Below are 22,580 nucleotides of genomic sequence, written 5' to 3' on the forward strand. Positions count from 1 at the left end.
AAAACTGGTTTGAACATAGATAAATACGGATATTTAAAAACTTTCTAAAACTATAACTTTCTAACCATAATCCTGAGTTAGGCATTCTAGTCTACAAACTCGTATCGACGAGTTTTATGCTATGATGTACCACTCAAATCAAAATTCTTTATCAATGAAATGCCAAATTTAAGGCCTATTCATAGTCTAACTCATCAATCCCAGTCAAAATATATAAAATTCAAATTCTAATTTATAATCTTAGGGTGGGTCGTTACAGTGCGAGAAGGGTGAATTGTGCAAGGCAAGTAGTTTGTGGAATGATATGGTGGAATATGGTTGTGCTCCTAATGCTTTTACTACAATATGCTAATTAAGGCACTCTGTAATATTGGTAAAACAGAGGAGGGAATTAGAATTTTAGAGGAGATGTTGGATAAAGGATGTCTTCCCAACATGACTACTTAACTATGTTGATTGATGGCCTCTATGAATTGGGAAAGGAAGGAGAAGCTTCACAATTTCTTTTAATGACAATGTCAAGTGGAGTCATTGACAATAACTCAAGGAGTCTCTTCTTTAATAAAATTGTTAATGAATTGGAGAGGGGACAAGTCTTCTTGACCAAATTCTGTCAGATAATGTTCCATGGGGTTCTTCAATATATTAAATATCTATTGGTGGCTCATAAATAAGGTGACCTTATCTAATTACAAATTTTTTTAATTAAATTTTTGATGTCATATTTACTTCATTTACCCATTTTTTTGTTTACTCTATGTTTGGTATTATTTTTTTCCTGGAAATTATTAATATGCTTTAACCAACTGAGCCTTTCCTTTTCCTTTCACTTCTTTGACTCACTTTTAGTATTGTTTAAAAAAATTGATAGTCTCTGTAGCTAGAATCAGAATATATTGTTTAAAGAATTTGCTTGCATCCTAGGAACAATAAAATGAATATTACAACCAAATGTTGGAACTACTATGTAAAACAAGTAAGAGTTAAAGAGATTTTAATTTTTTTGGGTATTATCCGTGTTTTTGTAACACTTGCCAAAAGTTTAAAATGTTTTAAGAAGCTCAGTTCTGTTTGTAGGTGATCTACAACCATCCAAGTTGATACTTGTTTCTCTTTTTCAAAGTTGCTCTAGTTCATTGTCATCTCTTAAATAAATATGGTTAGTCAGCTTGTTTTTGGTTCAACTCTTAGGAAAGGAACTCATCTAAGCCAGTCAAACCCTCTGCTGCTTATCTGCTTGTTGACATTCCTGCTATAGTAAGGCTTGGCTTCTCCCGCTTTTGTTAGCCTTAGTTGTTACGTGGGAACAATGTTGGGTGAGTTTTGGTGGTTTGCTGGCTAAGGTGAATTGAACGCATTAAGCTTCTGTACTTTTTAATCTTAAAAACCTAATTAAATTCCCCCAGTGCCTCATATTTATGGTGACATGGTTCAATTAAGAAACTTCCTGGATCATGCTGATACTTTTATTCATTGCTTTCCTATCTGCTTTTGTTACTATGTTTCCATAGAAAATACATACATAGATTTCTTAAGGAAATTTCATTAGAGGACTTGTTTTATAATTCTTAGAATTCAGATGGACGGTGTGGAGAGTTGGTTAGTGACCTAGTCTTGCACAAGCTAAGACAATAATTAATTGATATTTAATTGACATCCGCATTCTTTGGGATCAAGTGGCTAAATTATTTTTGAACTTAGCCTAACCCGTTGTTCCCTTGTACTAAAGGGGTCCTCCTGCGCCATAGGACATGTTGGTCCTGTTTTAGAAGTTTTTACGACCAAATTCTGAAAGAAATATACTAAATATATTAATCTCCAAAATTGTTTCTTTTATTTGCTTTTTCATTTTAGTTTTGGGATTATTTATGGTTGATGTATTTGCTTTCATGTATGGATATGTACTTATGCTTCGGCTTTTCTTTCTTATCTCGGCAAACTATTTGTACAGGCTGATTAGAAAACCAGAGTTACTAGATAGATTTGGTGACATAACTGTACGCATCAAGTCCATCATCTAATTAACGGTTAAAGAAACCAAACCACGATGTCTGATATCATGTCTAGTATTTTCAAACTAAATTGGTTGTGAATTTATTTTGATCATTATTGTTTATACATGGTCTGAGTGAGCATTTGTTCTAAACTAGCTTCATTACCATGAGAAAATTAATTTAATATTCAAAAATATTAGATGCAATTTTATCCTCGTAGTGATTTCTTTGCAGCCATGCTGCTTATACAGACTTTGGCTTTGTTGGTCATGTGGGATTTGAAATTAAACTGTTGTTAGTAGTGAGGAAGAAACACTTGATTGACTAAAAAAGGTGTCCATGAATTTGTTTGGACCATTATTAGCAATACCTAAAATGAGTTTGTTTACATTATGTTGATTCGCTCATCAAAGAATATGTATTTTGTATTTCTTTCCCCTGCACATTATATGTTGTTGTGTTCTTTAGTTAAAGTGATAAAGCTCTTCTTCTAAGTGGTAACTATAACATTATGTTGCTGCTGATGTCTTTTGCTGGTGGTGGTGAGCTACTTCTGCAGGCCTTTTTGAAACCATAAAACAGTCAACATGGGCTTCCATAACAAAAATTGGCAGGCCTATTGAGGTAGGGGCGTCTCTCAGAATGGATAAGCGCCGATGGAATTTATGCTTAATTATGTTTGCTGGTGGTCATCTTGGAAGCTAATCAATGCTAATGAGAGGCTGTATATGTATAAAATATAGTTTATTATCCAGCATTGATAAGTAGTGCAGATAAAAATTTGAGTGAAATGAAAACATGTAGTGTTTCTTTACTCGTATTGAAGACTCTCTTATAAAACAGTTGAGGCCTTTTCATTGACATCATTTAAACTAAAATAGCATGGATGTATGCTTCAGGTGTAGGAGGAAATCTTGAAAACTATGGTAGAAGCATATTAAAGTCTCTAAAGACGATGATTCTGTCAACAAGTTTGAAAAAAAAAGATAATGTTGTTTCTATAATATTGACTTATCACACCATCAGTAATTATATATTTAAGTTATGAAGCACTTATTTTGACTTGTTTGTTTATCTATTTATTTATTAAGTTATATTTAAACTTTTCTTTTTCTACCTTTGATTAATTTTAACTTTACTGACGTTCACATCTGCTTGAAGTGCTCTGCATTGCTGATTAAATCCTGACCCAAAAGCAATATGCATGATGTGATGAAATCTGCAAGAATATGCGTAATGTGCATGTAACCTCTGGTTTATTAGCATCTTACTCGTTACTTGCGTTTTCCGGCAATTATATTTTCCTTAACTGAAGATAGTTTTAAAATTTAAGTGCCAAACAATTACACTTTGTGATTACTTTAATTTGTTTTTCTTTCTTTCTTTTTATTTTTTATATATTTTGCTTGACAAGAAATTGTTTTTCTTTCTTAATTGTATAATTTATTTGACTCTGGAGTTCACAAGATATTAAAAAATAAAATAGTTTCCATGCATCTTATAAAATCTATATTGCTTGAGCAAGAAGGGACTTCAGAAGCTCCAAGTTGGAAGGAACAATTGCTTTCCAAAGCAAACAATATGTGGGTAAGAATAACTGGACCTAGGGTATGTAATGTTTTTGAAATATATACACAAAGCAAAACCCATCCATTTACTGTCACATCAATTTGGATCAAGTACTTTTAGACTTATTATCATCCTATATTATGATGGATGAAGCAATCTGGAATTTTACTTCCAGGAAGTATAATATTCAATCCTTTAAATGTATGTGGGTCAACATTCTGTAACTGTCAAAGTCAAAAGGACGAAAACAAAATAAAAAATCAGAAAAACAAGGGGAGTCCGATACACGGGTTGAGACCACATCTAATACGTGTCAAGATTGGTCATATTCATGCTGTGTTATGCCATGTTTATGTGAAATTTAATTAACCCAAACACGATCTGTTAAACTTTTGTGTAGAAATAGATAAATTCGAATCTATTCGTTAAATTATCATACAATCCGTTATCCAATCTGTTAACCTATTAAGAATATATAAAAATTTAAAAATTTAAATTTGAATTAGTTTTTAAATAATAAAATAATATATTTTTAAAAAAAAAATCCTATAAAGAGACTTATTTGTTTCTAGACTTTTAAAAAAAAAAAAAAAAGAAATAAATTAATACATATTTAACAATAAATCAAATAATTTTAATATTATAAAATTTGTATAATTACAAAAATACTCATATTTGATAGGTCTAATAGATTTATTGTGTATTATCGTGTTTCACCAGTTAAAATCTAATTTATTGAATTTTATTGGATAAAACTGATACAAATCTAATATATAATATCGTCAATTCAGATCCGTAAATAATCTTACAGGTTCGTATCGTATGAGATTTTGCTAGACCTAAATAGAACGCCGTCGTGAAAGTCTTTTGTAATCCAATGCCGCGAAAGATCCTGGATGATGCCATTCATGGAAACGAGAACTACGGTCAAAGAATAGTTCTCTGAGATTTTTCAAAATAGCAATTGGCACATGTGTTATTGCAGTATCTTGGATATTTAGCAGTTCCAAACTCTTCAAACACACTATGTCCTTTGGTAAATCCCGAAGTGTATGACAACCTCCAAGATAAAGAATTTTAAGAGATACCATACCACGTAAACTGGGTGGCAGATTTTCCAGACTAATGCAACCACGAAGATCCAAATGAATAAGCTTTCCAAGAAATTGAATGGATGGGTCGATCTTTGACAACTTCCGACAGTGACCAAGATCTAACACCTCTAGATTTGGAACCAGTGTGAAGTCGTTGAATATCTCGGTAAGATTGATGCAGCCAAATAGTCGGACAGATCTCAGTTTGGGTAAATGCTATTAAAAAATAAATACAAAATTAAAAAAATTAAAAAAACAAACGGAAAAAGGTAAATTAAAAAAATAAATTAACATACATATAAGAAACTCATAAACGTATAACATATACATGGCAAGTCCTATATTACGATAGGAGACATAGTGAATTGACAAGTGTTATATATGAACTGTTATTTTAATTCTGTGTTGAGATGATATGGAATATAATTTAGAAATGAAGTCTGGTGAGAACAAACTCAATGAATATACTTATATATTGAGACGTACGTCGACAGTACCCCAAAGTCGACAGATCCTACTATAGGACATGTCAACTTCAACGAGTAGAGTTGGCGGGAAACTTGATGGAAGATATTGGACGGGACACCATATCCATTGAAGAATAAGTAATTCATTGGAAAGATATTGAAGAATTGGCAAGTCAGATGGGTTGTCTAACTCATTGGAAAGAGATTGAAGAATTGGCAAGACACTTGACAAGCCAGACGGACTGTGGCTGTCTAATTTGAGCAGTTTTAGTTTCTTCATTTTCGAGAGCACATCAAGAAAATTCAAAAATGTTTCTTTTGTTGGACATTTTTTAGATAGATCAAAGCAAAACAACGGCTTCAATTTCTTCTATTGCCTGAGATGTAAGTAAAGTCCGATAGACAAAACAAGATTAAAATAGGAGACATAATGTCATAAGAAATGCAAGTAACAAATACAAGGGCTGCAACTTTCTCATCTAGATTTTTTTCCAATTATTTATTAAGATGCCACTCATATACAGCACTTGCCACGCAATCACGGCATCTCCTTTTTTGTTTTTTTTTTTAATCCAGGGGAGAATTGTTTGGAGGTTCAACATAGATCATATATATAATTACTTTAACAAAATTTCACTAAAAGCTCCTACCAAAATAATAAGAAAATATTTCTAATTTGATGAACTCTAATTAATTAATGTGAAAGGTTCTTAAGAGATTTAATATGTACCGTACAATTCTTCAAAACATATGAGACATTTGAAACATTCCACAACTTAATTTCTCTTCCAAGCTTCTCTGTAAGTGATTTCTTCTCCAAAATCTTCCAACCCATCTCTTCCAATAAATCATGGACCCAGATTTTGTTATCTTTAATGCTCAAGAGAGATTTGTCACCAAGATTTCGTATACCAATTATTGGATTAAAACTGCACTTCTTCAGTATACTTGTAACATAGTCTTTGTCATTATCACTAAGATTTCCTACACTTATTCTTGGAAGATCGATCTTCTCCAGTATACTTGGCAAAAAGTCTTTGTGACCACTTCCCTTGAAAAAGCAAGCAATGAGTAGGAATATATTCTTGTCTTTGTCCTCCAGTCCATCAAAGCTTATTTGAAGTACTTCCATAATCTTCTCGTTCGGGTTATTTTTGAGTCTTTCCAACCGATCATTCCATTCTTCTACATATTTTCCGCGTAAAGAGGAACCCAAGACTTTTAAAGCTAATGGAAGGCCATTGGCATATGCTACCACACGTTGAGACAACCTTTTATATTCTTCATATTCATCTGAAAGACGATGAACATCTTCGACGCCGGCCTTCCAGGTAAAGAGTTGAAAACCTTCATCACCATATAATGGCTCCACATCGTATATTTCTTCCACTCCATGAGCAATTTGTTGAATTAAATTAATATTTGTGGACTTGACATAATCAATTACTCACTTACAGGGCCTATTTATGCCATTAATGGGACTGACTTATTTTATTATTTTGTAGTAGGGCCCTTGGTCACACACTCTCTATAAGACTCTAGTTGGCCCATTGGACTGGAGGACCAACTCTCTTAATAAGCCCAATGACTTATCCATATTTTTCCTAGTATAATTATATTATCAAATTATTATTATTTTACGTGTGTCAAAATTAATGGATAAGTCTGACTTGCAGAGACTATTTAAAGGTCTAGGGCAAGCAAACAATTGATGCCATACGGTATTTTTGATATTAGGGTTTTCAGAGATTTGAGAGTGGTTTGAGAGTAGTGTGTCCATAGGCACTACTTTATATTGTTTTCTATTTTGCAGGATTAAAGATCTAATTTACCAATGGCTGCGTTTGGAGGTTAGTAATTTATGATTTATGGAATTTATTATGCATATTTAGATCCATAAAAAATTCTAACAATTGGTATCAGAGCACATGGTTAATATGCATAGTAAATTTCTTTGGAGTTTATTGCAGTTAGCATGTGAATATTGATCTGTGTTTTTGCCACTATTATCAATGTTCTAGATATATATATATATACTCATGGTTGGTTTTTTGTTTGTTCTTAAAAAAAAAAAAAATAAATAAATAAATAAAAAATAAATAAAAAAATAAAATATTTTTTTTTTTTTGTAAATATCAGGCTTGTTCAAAAAAAAAAAAAAAAAACAAAAAAAAAAAAACTGGGTTTTCGGCCATGAATTTCACATACTGATTTTCTGGGTTTTGGACCAAATTAATTTGGGGAAAGAGTTTCCCAAGAATACACGAAACAAACAGCACCGATTTTGCCTAAAATTTGCTCGAATTTCTTGTGTTTCCATGGGTTTTTTGTTTGTGTTTTGGCCGAAAATAAACCTAGATTGGATGTTTATTTTGAGTTGATTTTGAATCAAATTTGTTTGTGGGAAACGTTGCCCGAGTGGAGACGAAACTAACGCCGCCGGAATCGTCGGAAACGGTGGCCGGAACGGTGCGTTTTGGCCGAGTAAGCATAGCGGGTCGCGTGACCCGTTTGGATTGGAACCAGGTCACCCGTGACCCGGTTGGCTGAAGAAGATGAGAGAAACGACGTGTCATTTGGGGTTACTGCTGATGTCATATGCTGACGTCAGCACGACACGTCGTTTGCTGACGTCAGCAGATGACGTCAGCAGGCCAAAAAAAAAAAAAACTTATTTATTTTTATTGTTTTTTTTTGTTTATTTATTAATTAATTTAGTGATTCAATTGTTTAATTTATTTATTTATTGTTTGTTTATTTGTTTAATTATCACATTCCAATTTTATTAAAATAAATTAAATATTTGTGATTGGAAAATTGGTTTGTGTGAGCTTACCCAAAGAGGCTTTGTGCCTAGTTGGTATAGTAGTGTGGGATTTTAGGTACTCACCTGTCGTGAGACTTATTTTATCTGCATTATGTGTACCAATGTAATGTATATTGGCATAGTGGATGGGATGTTTTATATTTGCCTATTTTATGAAATTGCCAATATGTTATTTTTCTCCCACTTATTAACCAGGGTCTATGCGGGTAATTAAGCTACCCTGTCGGTAGTTCTAGTTGCTTTGTATGACGCCTGGAATGGCAGTGGAAGTTAATTAAATGCCATGTATTGCAGGTTCTGAGTTGCCCTGTCGGTAATTCAGTTCAATGCATTTGATTGTGGTTATTTGATTGACTGTCCCTGGCCCGCGTAAGGGTATCTTTAGTGCTACAAAGACCCTAAGCGATATTTATGTTTGTGTTTTGTGTTGAGGGGCTGGAAAATAGTAATTGAATTGTCTTAAATTTTTAAATGTCTTGTTGTTTACTATTTTGGAGCTAGTAGCACCCCAAATCTTATGCCTATGACTGCCATGATGAAATTGGATGGACAAATTATCAGAAATGGAAGAAAACCTTAGTTATGAATTTGACCTTCATGAAATTGGATTTGGCTTTGGAGATAGATCCACCAGAGATACCGACTGATGAGAGTACTGCAGCAGCTAAGAAACTTTATGAGGATTGGAAACACTCTAATAAGTGCTGTATGATGATGATGGAGAATTACATGGATGAGGCCATATATGCTAGTATTCCTAAAGTGGATACTGCAAAGGGACTTCTTGAGGAGATAGGAAAGAAGTTTATCAAGTTTGATATGAATGAGAAGCATCATTATTTGGACCTATTGAACAATACCAAGTATGATGGTATTAAAGGAGTAAGGGACCATATTATGCTACTTTCTTCTTATTATAATAAGCTGAAGGATCTTAAGATGGACATTGGAGAGGAGTTCTTGACCTATTCTATAATGAGGAGTCTTCCATCACAGTTTGATAATATAAGGTCGAGTTTGAATACTAAGAAAGAAGGTTGTAGTTTGGAGGAATTGACTACTATCCTTGTCAAGGAAGAGGATGATATTAAATTAAGTAAGTCTAGGTCTGTTGCTATGGTTTCACATCAGGTAGATAAGTCCAAGAAGTTTTTCCAAAAGAAGGGACAAGGATTCAAGCCAGGACAAGGTTTCAAGCCTGGGCAGGGTTTTAACCCCAATAGGAAGAAGTTTTCTGGTATGAAGCCTAAAGGACCTAGGGATGGTGGTTTTCAGATTAGAGAAAGGAAAGAGTACTTCAATAGAAGATGTGGATACTGCAATAAAATTGGACACAAGAAGATAGACTGTTGGACCTTAAAGGGAAAGCAAGAGAAGAAAGGGGATGATAAGTCGAAGGGGCCCAACCAATCTTGAGCAGCATGTTTATATGGGAGATAGCTCAAGAGTGAAGGTGGACATTGTGGGAACAATCAAGTTGAAACTTGCCACTGGATATGTTTTGGAGTTGCAAGAAGTTTCTTATGTACCTTCAATAAGAAGAAACTTGTTATCTATTTCTGTTTTGGATAGTCAAGGTTATAGTTTTTTGTTTGGAAATAACAAAGTTGAATTATTTAAGGATGGTAAAGTTGTCGGTTTTGGAACTTTATGTGGCAATTTATATAAGCTTGATTTATTTAATAATGGTCTCAATTTCTCTGTTAATTCTATTGTTGCTTCTAAACGCCCAAGAGTTAATGACAATTCCTCAATGTTATGGCATAAACGTTTGGGACATATTTCTAGGCACAGGATGGAAAGGTTAGTGAAGGATGGGATACTTTCTAATCTTGATTTCTCTGATCTGTTGACTTGTGTTGAATGTGTGAAAGGGAAGTTAACTGCCAAGGTAAGAAAGGATAAGTTAGCTAGGTGTGGAGATGTTTTGGAGTTAATCCACACTGACATATGTGGACCTTTTACACCAATTGCTTTGGTGGTTATAGATATTTTATTACCTTCATTGACGATTACTCTCGTTATGGACATGTTGAGCTTATTCGTGAGAAGTCAGATTCTTTAGTTGCCTTTAAAGAGTTTAAGGTAAAGATGGAGCTTCAAAAGAATAAGAAAATAAAAGCTGTAAGGTCTGATAAAGGTGGTGAGTTTTATGGTAGGTATGATGAAACTGGAAGGAACCCAGGGCCTTTCGCTATTTATTTGCGTGAGTGTGGCATAGATGCGCAATATACGATGCCTGATACACCTCAGCAAAATGGCATAGCTGAGAGAAGGAATAGAACTTTGTTGGATATGATGCGGTCTATGTTGGCAAATTCTAGGTTGCCAGATTATTTGTGGGGAGAGGCTTTAAGGACGGCAGCTTATATTTTGAATCAAGTTCCAAGTAAGTCCGTTCCTAAGACACCTTTTGAGTTGTGGTCAGGAAGAAAGCCTAATTTGCATCATTTTCGAATATGGGGTTGCAAAGCTGAAGTAAGGATTTATAATCCCCAAATTAAGAAGTTGGATCCTAAAACCATTAGTGGATATTTTGTTGGCTATTGTATAGGATCTAGGGGTTCAAGATTCTTTTGTCCTTCTCACACCACTAGGATCGTGGAATCAGACAGGGCCATTTATTTTGAAGATGATTTTGGGTTTGGTGATAGTAATGGTCCAAAGGAATCTCAATTTAGAGAAGAAAGTGTTTTCATTCCCAGTATAGTTGTTCCTGATAGAGATATTGTTGATCCAGTAGTTGATGAACCAGTAGTTGGTCAGAATGAACTTGTTGTTGAAGAGCAGGATATTTCAGCTATTGCAGATGCTAATGTACCCTTGAGGAGGTCACAAAGGACTAGGAGATCAGTTATTCCTGATGACTATGAGGTTTACTTGCAGGAGCATGAGTTTGACATAAGTGATGATTCAGATCCAGTCACTTATGAGGAAGCCATAAGCAGTTCAAATTCAAATTTTTGGTTGGATGCAATGGAAGATGAAATGAAATCCATGGCATCAAATGGAGTATGGGATTTGGTTGAGTTACCAGAGGATAGCAAGCCTATTGGGTGCAAATGGGTCTTTAAGACTAAAAAGGACTCCAATGGTCAAGTGGAGAGGTATAAGGCTAGACTTGTAGCTAAAGGGTTTAGCCAGAAGGAAGGAATTGATTATACAGAGACTTTCTCTCCTGTATCCACAAAGGATTCTTTTAGAATTATTATGGCGATTGTGGCGCATTATGACCTGGAGTTGCATCAGATGGATGTCAGAACTGCTTTTCTGAATGGTGATTTATATGAGGATGTATATATGGTTCAACTAGTTGGTTTCCAACAAACGGGGAATGGTAATTTGGTTTGTAAGCTTAAGAAATCTATTTATGGTCTTAAGCAAGCTTCAAGACAATGGTATCTTAAGTTTGATGAGGTTGTCATCCAAAATGGCTTTAAGGAGAATGTTGTTGATAGATGCATATATATGAAGGTCAGTGGGAGCAGTTTTATATTTCTGGTGTTGTATGTTGATGACATACTTTTGGCTACTAATGACACTGACCTATTAGCTGAGACAAAGCAGATGTTGTGCAACCATTTTGATATGAAAGATCTTGGTGAGGCTTCTTTTGTTTTGGGCATCAAGATTGTTCGAGATAGGACTAATTATGTAGTGCAATTGTCTCAGAGAGCTTATATTGATAGAATTCTTAAGAGATTTGATATTCATAATTGTTCTCCTGGAAGTGTACCGGTTACGAAAGGTGAAAAGTTTTCTAAGGATCAGTGTCCCAAGAATGATAGAGAAAGGATGGCAATGAAGAATGTTCGCTATTCTTCAGCAGTAGGTAGTTTGATGTATGCTCAAGTTTGTACACGGCCTGATATAGCCTTTGTTGTGGGTGTGCTTGGTAGATTTATGAGCAATCCTGGTCCTATTCATTACCAAGCAGTTAAGAAGGTCTTTAGGTATCTTCAGGGTACTAAAGATCATATGTTGACATATCGTCGCACCAACTCTCTTGAAGTAGTGGGTTATAGTGATGCAGACTATAAAGGTTGTGTGGATGATAAGAAATCTACCACTGGTTATATATTTATCATGGCAGGAGGTGCTGTGTCTTGGCGGAGTGCCAAGCAGTCAGTGACAGCATCCTCGACTATGGAGGCAGAATATGTGGCGTGTTATGAGGCTACCCGTCATGCAGTCTGGCTACGGAATTTTATCCGTGATTTAGGAGTGGTTGACTCCATTGAGAGGCCTATTATGATGTATTGTGATAATACCGCAGCGGTGTCTTTCTCCAATAATTTAAAAGGTACTCCTGGTGCGAAGTACATTGATGTGAAATATTTTGTGGTAAAGGAGAAAGTTGAAGAGGGCCTCATTACTATTGTTCACACGCCGACTTATAGCATGGTGGCAGATCCACTGACCAAGGCTTTACCGGTAGGCATATTTGAGGAGCATGTGTCCCGTATGGGATTGTTAGGCAGTTGAGACTGCTGTGGGTGAGTGGGAGTTTGTTATGTTTTCTGTAGTAATATCCATGTTGAGAATTATTTATTTCTTTGAATATTTTAATACATTGATATATGTGGATCATTATTAATTTATGAGATGATTTATTACACATATTATTGCTCCTTATATTTACAGGCCTGTTGAGACTATTAGTCTATGTATATGTGTATGTTGATTCACAGGTGCCATGGTGAATCTCTACTACCTAGTTTGGGTATATTGTTGTATCCTGTCGATACGCAATGTGCTTGAATGAAATGGTTTTGTGTGTTGGGGGATAACACATGGTTAGGTAAATCTCTACTACCTAGACTGAGTTTATGGCATGCAAAGTGCTCAGTTGAAATGGTAACATATTTTGGGAGATTTACTGAGAGAATCTCTACTGCCTAGTCTAGTATATTGTTGTGCCCTGTCGGTATACTATATATTTGGATGAAATGGCATTATGGTTCGGGAGATTCTATAGTAAGTGAGTTTGGATTATATGATGATGATTATGCAGTCCAAGTGGGAGAATGTTGAATTAAATTAATATTTGTGGACTTGACATAATCAATTACTCACTTACAGGGCCTATTTATGCCATTAATGGGACTGGCTTATTTTATTATTTTGTAGTAGGGCCCTTGGTCACACACTCTCTATAAGACTCTAGTTGGCCCATTGGACTGGAGGACCAACTCTCTTAATAAGCCCAATGACTTATCCATATTTTTCCTAGTATAATTATATTATCAAATTATTATTATTTTATGTGTGTCAAAATTAATGGATAAGTCTGACTTGCAGAGACTATTTAAAGGTCTAGGGCAAGCAAACAATTGATGCCATACGGTATTTTTGATATTAGGGTTTTCAGATATTTGAGAGTGGTTTGAGAGTAGTGTGTCCATAGGCACTACTTTACATTGTTTTCTATTTTGCAGGATTAAAGATCTAATTTACCAATAGCTGCGTTTGGAGGTTAGTAATTTATGATTTATGGAATTTATTATGCATATTTAGATCCATAAAAAATTCTAACACAATTAGCAAGTGTCTATCCCTGGTTGTGATGATGATTCTACTCCCTGAACCAAACCAATCGCGTTCCCCAACCAGAGTTTCTAGCTGGTCCAGATGATCTACATCATCAATAACAATAAGAACCTTTTTACGACATAATCTATTTCTTATAGTTCCACAGTTGGCTGTGCATTCTCCCCCTCAAAAGTATCTGAAAGAAGCTGCTCTTTAAGGGACTTTAGATAATTTCCTTTAACGTTTTCAAGGAAGCTAATACTTTCAAATTGAGAAGACTCCAATTCATAAAAAGTTCTGGCAATTGTTGTTTTGCCTATACCACCCATCCCGCATATTCCAATAAACTCAGCACCACTCTTTGATTTATAAACATATGATTTCAGCTTCTCCATGCGTGAATGCATTCCAAATAGGCCCTTAGAAATTATGTTTGGAGAACCAACATATTCTTCTGATACCTTTAAAACAAAGTCATCGATAAATTCTGCTTGATTATCCCTTGATAAATATACAACTGTGGCAAGTTAGCATGTACTACGTAACAATAAAAACATTAAATATTTTTAATACAAAATATTTTACAATGACATTGATATTGTATTTTTATTGTGTACCATATCAGTTATATATAATTATGTAGAATGTTTTGTCCACAATCTAAACTATGAATTAATGTTAAAACTGCCATAACTTCGAAAGACAATCATCGATTAGGTACACATCAGGTCACCTCAATGTTAAAACTGCTTTAACTTTTCTTTAATCAACTTTTAAATCGTTTGAATGGTTGAGATTTTAAAATGTAATATTGGCTTATAAACATATGAAATCATTTTCTCAGTGCGTAAAAGCATTCCAAATAGGCCATCAGAAATGGTTGGTGAAATAACAAATTCTCTTGATAGAAGTATTTAATATTTCTTATATAAAAAATTTTAAAAGATAACATTAATTTTGTATTTTCGTGTGTACCATATCGATCATGGACTACTATGTAGTACAATATATCAATCACACTCACACTAGGTCACCTTAATATTAAAACTTTATTATTCTTTTATCAATTCTTGGATAGCTTTAGGATTGAGGTTTCAAAATGTAGTACTAGCTTATACAGAGCTATATATGGTTTCACTTTGTCTAGATTGGATTTTATTAGTTCACATGATTTAAATAGGTAATTAATGTATTTTTTTAAAATCTTAACATTGGAAATGATCTTCCAAAAGTTTATTAAGAAGCTCATGATGTTAAATTTATAAGGCTAACATAATTTGATTCATAAAAATTTATATGTATATACATACAGTAAGACTAAAATATATGTAAATATATATATATATATATATACAGTAAGACTTGCACGATCCTTGACTAAAGTTAAAAGTCGAGTAACAACCTATAAGCACTAATAAGCGCATACATGCACTAAAAAAACAAATAAGAGAATTTTAGTATATGATCCTGGATTAGAGGATATACATGTTAGTTCACTACACTCATACAGACTGCTATTGCATTTTTAATCTTAGCCATTTAAACAATTAACAACGGATTTTTACATGCATAAAATGATTGAAACAATTTCAAGAGTTATCTATATTTTTAAAGTTTTATCTGATTTTTTTTTTTAAAGAAATTTATATGTCAAGTATTGGATCTGACGTGTTTTTAGCCATTTTTAATTTGTAATTTGTATACTAACAAGTAGTTAAGAAAAAATGTTACAATAGGTAACCTAAAGATTCCAAATTTAGAATTCCCAAATCCTAAATAATATGACTAGTCCTGAAGATTCTCATTTCAACACTTACTAGATTTTGGTTTTAATTAATATGTATATTGACATGGCATCGTTGAGTTATTTATTTATTTATTTTTTTAAAGACTATGAGACATTTGAAAAATAATAAAGAGACATAATATATTTTTTTCATTATTTCAAGTGAAAGCCAGCTGCATACAAAACATGAAGTAAAGTAAATTTATCCAGATGTATCTATTTAAATTTTACTCACAAAAAACGAAATGAAAATAATAGGCTATAATAAAGAAGGTGACTATTTTAATATTATTCTTTTGACTTTTACTCAAATGCCATCCAGATCCGGAAAAAAAAAAAAAAAAATACAACCAGATCTAACATTTATGCATTTTTAGTTTATGTTAAAGCTAGCCAGAAACAAAATTTAGTTAAGAGATTCACAAATATCCGTGCAAAAATTAAAGTAAATCAAGATCTATAAGATTGACTCAAGAAATAAAAAAAAAAAAAAAAGGAGTTATTTTGATGAAAAATTTAAGAAAGAAGAAGAAAAAGAGATTCTTTACCTTTCAGTCAAAGGGAATCCCGAAATTCCGCCTAGCTGTGTTAACGCATCTTCCCATCTTTTCAGCTCTTTCTCGATGTCTTCTCTTTTATTTTCTGTCAATATTGCTTTCTCCTTTTCCTTCTTTTCTTTGAGTTCATTAAATGCTTCTCCGAACGCTCCAGTCTTGTTTCGCACATGAGCTGGTTCCACAAGGAAAAAAATTGGTAAAACAATCTGCTCCATGGTGTTCCTGCAATCAAGAATCTTGACAAGTTCTTTCAAGCACGATGTTGAATTAGCATAGTTTGTTGAGAGAACGATAATTGAACAACTTGACTCTTCTATTTTTCCAAACAGTTCGGAAATATCTTTTCCTCTTTTGAGTTCATCGTCTATGAAGATATGATGAATTCCTTTTTCCTTCAACGCACGAAAGAGGAACGATGTGAATTTGTTGCGAGTGTCTTCTCCACGGAAACTCAAGAACACATCATACTTTTTTGGACGTTTTGAATTAGATGAGGACGAAGCAGAGGGAGAAGAATAGGGTCTTTTCATTCTCTTTTGCTCTTTGTTTCGCTCAGGTTCTGAGTGGCCAAATTGCTAGAGATATATGGATCGCACTTGATGGCCGAGATTCATGAAATGAAAGAGCTTTATTAATAAGTAAAAATATTAACCAATTGTTTTGAACAATATTTATAATTGGTCTAAAGTGGTTCCCATTTAACATAAATACACAGCAAAACTATGCTTGCATTCGGATAAGGCATTAGCCAATAAACAAATTTTTGGTTATTTAAGATAAACCCATTAAATAGGACAAGATGTAGATGTGCAGGACAAGGATGAGATTCTGTGTGGACATAGTGAGAACTTGGCTGTAGCATTTGGGCTTCTGAACGCTTCTCCAAGATACCCTTTAAGAGTAATTAAGAATGATAATCAAAATTGAGAAAAAAAAAAATAACTTTCAATTTTTAGAACTTGTATGTGTGAAATTAGTTTATCTATCCAAGGCCTGTGTAATACTACAGTGTCCTTAAGATGATTTTCTCTCCATCGATGTAGATGGTTTTGTGACACTCATTTTTCAGAATACAATGAATGCTTCGACCTTGGACATGGCACCACCAAAGTCTTTCTCTGTGAACTTTCAATACCTTCACTTTATCACACACATAAAGCAAAAACCTTTTTCTCACAATTTTTCTTTATTTTCAAAGAATGTGCATGAGAAGATTGTTTTCACATTTCTTTCAAAATGCCATTTGTCATAAACTCTATTTTTCTCAAAACCAAATGTTAGGGAAATAAAAGGCAAGCCATCAATACTCATTTAATCTGGTGGTAAAGTCTTACGATTGGAACCTGCATAGGATAGATAGATGTTACTCTTTGAACTTTCCTTTGTGAGACTATATTTACTTTACCGACTAATCGTAGATATGATATATTTAAACCATTTTGTTGTTTGTGTAAATGACAACATAGTTAACACATGATTCCTTTTTGGTATACTCTAGTTCTAACTATTGTGTTCATTTTGGCCTTGAACACCTTCCTAATTCTCTGAGACTTGCTAGAGAACTGTGCCCTTAACAATTTTCCTTTGAAACGACCACTCTTTTCTCTCACATAGGTGATTTTTATTTCTAAAGTAATTAGCATGTTTATGCATAGATTACCAAACTCATATATAGGAATCATTAAAAGCATACTTTATGCTTAATCTTTATTTATCACTGTTTCATCATAGAAATGAGCATATGACTAACCCCACAGTGATCCATACCAGTCTTTATAATTGTGTTCTCCCAGTGAACCTAGATCTTGAGATCTCCAGTCAACTAGGTTGGGTTTCTATCATATTGACTTTACTCACAGCTTCAATCCCATTCCCCTTGATGACTTCTTAACTAAATTTCTATTTAACCCTTTTGTTAGCGGATTCGCAATGTTATGTTTCGACTTTACATAGTTTATCGAGATAACTCCAGTTAAGTTTAACTGTCTAATAGAGTTGTGTCTCCGACGAATGTGTTTATACTTTCCATTATACATAATATTTTGTGCTCTACCAATCGCAGATTGATTATCACAATGTATACTTATTGTTGGTACAGGTTTAGCCATGTTGGAATGTCCTTTAAAAATTAGCGTAACAATTCAGCATCTTCACCATTATCTAATGTAATGAACTCAGATTCCATCGTAGATTAAGCTATAACAGTTTGTTTTGAGGACTTCCATGTTACGGTTGTACCTGCTAATGTGAACACATAGCCATTCGTGGACTTTGAATTCTTGAAATTTGAAATCCAATTTGCATCACTGTATCCTTCTAATACAACAACATATCTTGTATAGTGCAGTCCATAATTACGAGTATAGCGTAAGTACCTTAGTATTTTAATGATTCCTTTCCAATGATTATCATTTGGATTACTTATGTATCTATTCAGTCTACTTATAACGTAGGCTATGTTTGGTCTTGTACAATTCATCATGTACATAAGATTGCCAATCACCCTTGCGTATTCCACTTGAGAAACATTTTCCCTCTTATTCTTGGAAAAGTGTAAACTCATATATAAGGGTGTTCTGGCTATACCTGTATTATCTTTACTAAACTTAGCCAATATTTTATCCACATAATGTGTTTGACTAAGAAAAATAGCATTCAAAGTCCTAGTGATTTTCATTTCTAAAATTATATCGGCAAGCCCCATATCTTTCATGTCAAATTTGGATTTTAATATGGTTTTTGTAGTTCGGACCATATTGTCATCACTAACTATAATGAGTATGTCATCTACATACAAACAAAGAATGACATATCCATTCTTTATATCTTTCATATAGACACATTTGTTACACTTATTTATTTTAAATCTATTATTTAGCATGGCACTATCAAACTTTTGATGCCACTGCTTTGGAGCTTGTTTTAGTCCATACAAAGATTTCACCAATCTATAGACTTTTTTTTCTTGTCCAGGATAGAGAAACCCCAGGTTGCTTCATGTAGATCTCTTTATCAAGATCTCCATTAAGAAATACTGTTTTAATATCTATTTGATGTACTTCAAGATCCTACAATGCAGCGATCGTCAGTACCATCCTTATGAAATTTATTCTCGTTACTGGAGAATATGTATCAAAATAATCATGGCCTTCTTGTTGCTTGTATCCTTTAATTACAAGCCTTGTCTTGTAGTTATCTATTGTTCTATTTACTTTTATTCTCCTTTTAAATATCCATTTGTAACCCAATGGTTTACAATCTGAAGGAAGATCTACTAACTTCCAGGTGTGATTCTGCAAGATGGAATCAATTTCATTTTTTATGGTTTCTTTCCATAAATTCACTTCAGGAGAGTTTACAGCTTTTTGAAATATTTGAGGTTCATTTTCTAGCATGTAAGTAAGAAAATCTAGATTGAAGGATTTTTCTGGTCTTACTCTCTTGCTTCGTCTAGGATCATCCTCAGCCTCAACTTCAGTCTCCTGTTCTTGATCATTATCATGATTATTTTCACCGCTAGCATCATATATTTGTTTAGACAAACTTGGTCCTTTTTCAAATTCATACGGAAAAATGTGCTTAAAAATGATGCTTTTCTTGATTCTATTATCGAATTCTTGTGTATATCTGGTATTACAGACTTATACACAAGAAATCGATATGCACTACTATTTTGAACATATCTTATGAAGATACAATCAACTGTTTTCGGACCTATTTTCACTTTCTTAGGAACAAATACCGCTACTTTGTCCAGACATCCCCACACTCGTAAGTATTTATAGGAATGTTGTCTTCCTTTCTAAAGCTCATAGGGCATCTTTACTTGGTTCTTTCAGGGCACCTTATTTAAAAGATAGTTTGCCAACAAAATGACTTTTCCCTATAAGTTTTGAGATAATCCGCAACTTATCAGCATTGCATTTGTCAGGACCCGTCCAAAATTCCCCCACCGGAACCCTAGACAAGCCCTGATTCCAGGGAAACCCTACTGGACCCTCCTATGGGAAATCCGGCAGAACCTCCCCTAAGGGATGGACTTACCACAAAATTTCCTGCACTGAAAACGCACTTCTATAATTGTCCCCTTATTCCTCCCACAGTACTACAAGTTGGTTCCACAAGTTTCAGCACTTCAAAATAAATACAGTAAATCCAGTGCAAAATAAAAACATAAGTGTCCCATACAGTAAACAGAGCTTTATGAAGTACTACTAAGTATAGAATACAGTAAGAGTGAAGGAAATATTACAACTGCAATAAAAGAAGAACAGGGTGCTGCACGAACTAAAACAGCGAGGAAGATCAAGTCCGCTCCGAATGAACACCGACAACCTGGTACCTAGAGGAACAGAATTTAAGAGTGTGAGATGCTAATCATCTCAGTGAGTGACCCTATCTACTATACAATATAATACCACGGTAATACAGTAGATAGATAATAATTAATTGGAAAATAATAATTTCTCTCAAAACCCTTACAATTCTCTCAGTTGGAAAAGTTCCCCTTTTAAAACCTTTTCACAAAACCCTTGTTCGAATTCCCCGAAAACCAAGACATCAATTAAATACCAGAACAATAATAATTATATTTTTAATTCCAATACAGTTTTAAAACATTTTATTTTTAAAACACAGTTCCGAAAATCAGTTGATGCACCCACTATATACCAGTGGCGCCAACAGTACCCAGCGTCCCGAGGTACCGCCAGACAGGAGGTTATAGAAAGAAATCGGCATACGGTCGCGTGGCGTCCCACTGCGCCGCTGCTAACCTGGTGTCCCGGCCATGGAGGGGTGGCCACCCACATCCGATGGCAACCATAGGACAACCTCATAATATCACCTGCGCGCTACTCACACCCACCTGCGCGCTAATCATATCCGTGTGCACAATATCCATATCACATATAATCAGAACACCAGTACGTGCACGGTGCATCTAAAAATCATAAAATCCACATATTTAAATTATATAACAATTTCACATTTTGCATAAACACAGCGGGTATATTCCATCCGCTTGAACCGGGAAATTCTCCACAATTTCTTTATAATCAATACCATAAATTCCATGAATTTCAAATCCACCAACTCCCAAATCCATCAATTCAAATATCCACATTTTCCCAATAGCATAAATAGTTCTCAAAATATAATAATCAAATCTCATAATAATTCATGGGCATATTTTATAAAAATTGAAATCACCAACATAAGCAAATATTTTCCTTGAAATATTTGAAAATCAAATCATGCCCAATTTAATGTTAAAACCACACGAATTTCAAAATCCTCAAAACCATAAATAATTTCACATGGCATAAATTTGTAAAATGCACATTTTCTTAAATCCAATAAATTCATAAATAATTCCACAATAAATCAAATAAATATTTATTTGGCACATAGGAATTAAATTCCAAATATTTAAATCACACATAATATATTCACCAATTAAATTCCCAAAATTTATTTGAAGGTGGGTCACTCACCTGGAGCACGCAATTAAACCATGATCCACCATGGGATCAATTCCATGACTCACCCGTGCTCCTAAATCACAATTCACACACAGTCAATTAAATTAATATTTTATTCGGGTAAATAATACCCGGTACCCGGGGGGTCAAACACAAACGTTAACCAAAATAGGCAAATAATATACCGAATCGAAGCTTGAGCGACGAGGATTACAAATCCGGTCTCCATCGACCCCAATTTCGCCGGAGGTGGCCGGAAAGCTTCGGTCAGTTTTCAATTCCTCGTATCTCGCAAACCGCTTTGAATTTTTGAGATTGGAGGCCATATTTGAACTCAGAGGACCCAAAATAGGGCGAGAGGAGGCTTAATTTGGACTGGGCTGGCCGGAATACGGCGAAATCGCTGGAAAAACGTAACCGGCCGCCGCGACTTCGCCGGCCCGATCTGGGCGCGTCGCCGGCCGGCCGGCAGCCAAATTTGGCTGGTGAGCTCGCCGGCGTGTGGGCTTGGACGGTGGCCGGCGCGTGTACTGTATGGGTGGCCGGAAAAGTTACACACGGGAGAGAGAGAGACGACGGGAGGGAGAAAACATTTCTGCGTTTTGATGGCTCGGGGAAGAGAAGGAAGAAAAGGAAAAAAGAAAAAGAAAAAGAGAAAAAAAAAAAAGAAACGGTGTTTTCCCACATGGGGAAAAGAAAAAAAAGAAAAAAGAAAAGAAAAAGAAAAGAAAAAAATAAAAAGAGATAAAACAAAATTAATTAAATAATATTAATAATATTATTATTATTTAAAATAATAATAAAAATAATTTGATATTACACATGGTTGACATGTGGCTTCTCAACATGGTGACACATGGTCACCTTCATTAAATCACACGTGGCACATCGTTACGCGTTTAAAAAAATAATATTAAAATAATACGGTGTTTGAAAAACTCTACAGGTCTATAACTTTCAAACCACGTGTCCAAATTGGACGTGCCGCTAGTCTACGGACTCGTATCGACGAGCACTTCACAACCATGCATGGGTCAAAGCTCAACCTTGCATGAATAAAAAGTCAACTCTGGCACCCCTTGGACAGTTTGGACCTCAACTTGTTTTGCTCATAACTTTCAAACCGTAGCTCCGTTTTCAACGTGCTACTAGTCTACGAACTCGTGCCAACGTGTACTTCGTAACGGTACCTCAGTCAACCTAGAATTCCAACCGGGTCAAAAAGTCAACTTTTAACCCCTTCGATCAACAGTCAACGGTCAACCTCGGTC

The 22,580-nt window shown here is 34.4% G+C and overlaps 2 protein-coding genes across 2 annotated transcripts; both read right to left on the reverse strand.

Annotated features, from left to right (window-relative positions):
• Positions 1 to 4,390: 4,390 nt before the first annotated feature.
• On the reverse strand, positions 4,391 to 7,141 carry LOC132799323 (disease resistance protein RPV1-like). Its single transcript, XM_060815500.1, has 2 exons — positions 5,855 to 7,141; positions 4,391 to 4,873 (listed from the first exon to the last, which is right to left on the reverse strand). The coding sequence occupies exons 1-2, from the start codon at positions 6,254 to 6,256 to the stop codon at positions 4,403 to 4,405; spliced, it is 873 nt and encodes a 290-aa protein (XP_060671483.1). The 5' UTR covers positions 6,257 to 7,141; the 3' UTR covers positions 4,391 to 4,402.
• A 6,044-nt stretch (positions 7,142 to 13,185) lies between these two features.
• LOC107433541 (disease resistance protein Roq1-like) lies at positions 13,186 to 16,543 on the reverse strand. The gene is made up of 2 exons (XM_060815498.1): positions 15,818 to 16,543; positions 13,186 to 13,984 (listed from the first exon to the last, which is right to left on the reverse strand). Exons 1-2 carry the CDS (start codon positions 16,354 to 16,356, stop codon positions 13,636 to 13,638), a joined length of 888 nt encoding a protein of 295 aa, XP_060671481.1. The 5' UTR covers positions 16,357 to 16,543; the 3' UTR covers positions 13,186 to 13,635.
• Positions 16,544 to 22,580: the final 6,037 nt, after the last annotated feature.

This window comes from Ziziphus jujuba, chromosome 3, assembly GCF_031755915.1.
Source record: "Ziziphus jujuba cultivar Dongzao chromosome 3, ASM3175591v1".
In the NCBI taxonomy this organism is placed as follows: Eukaryota; Viridiplantae; Streptophyta; class Magnoliopsida; order Rosales; family Rhamnaceae; genus Ziziphus; species Ziziphus jujuba.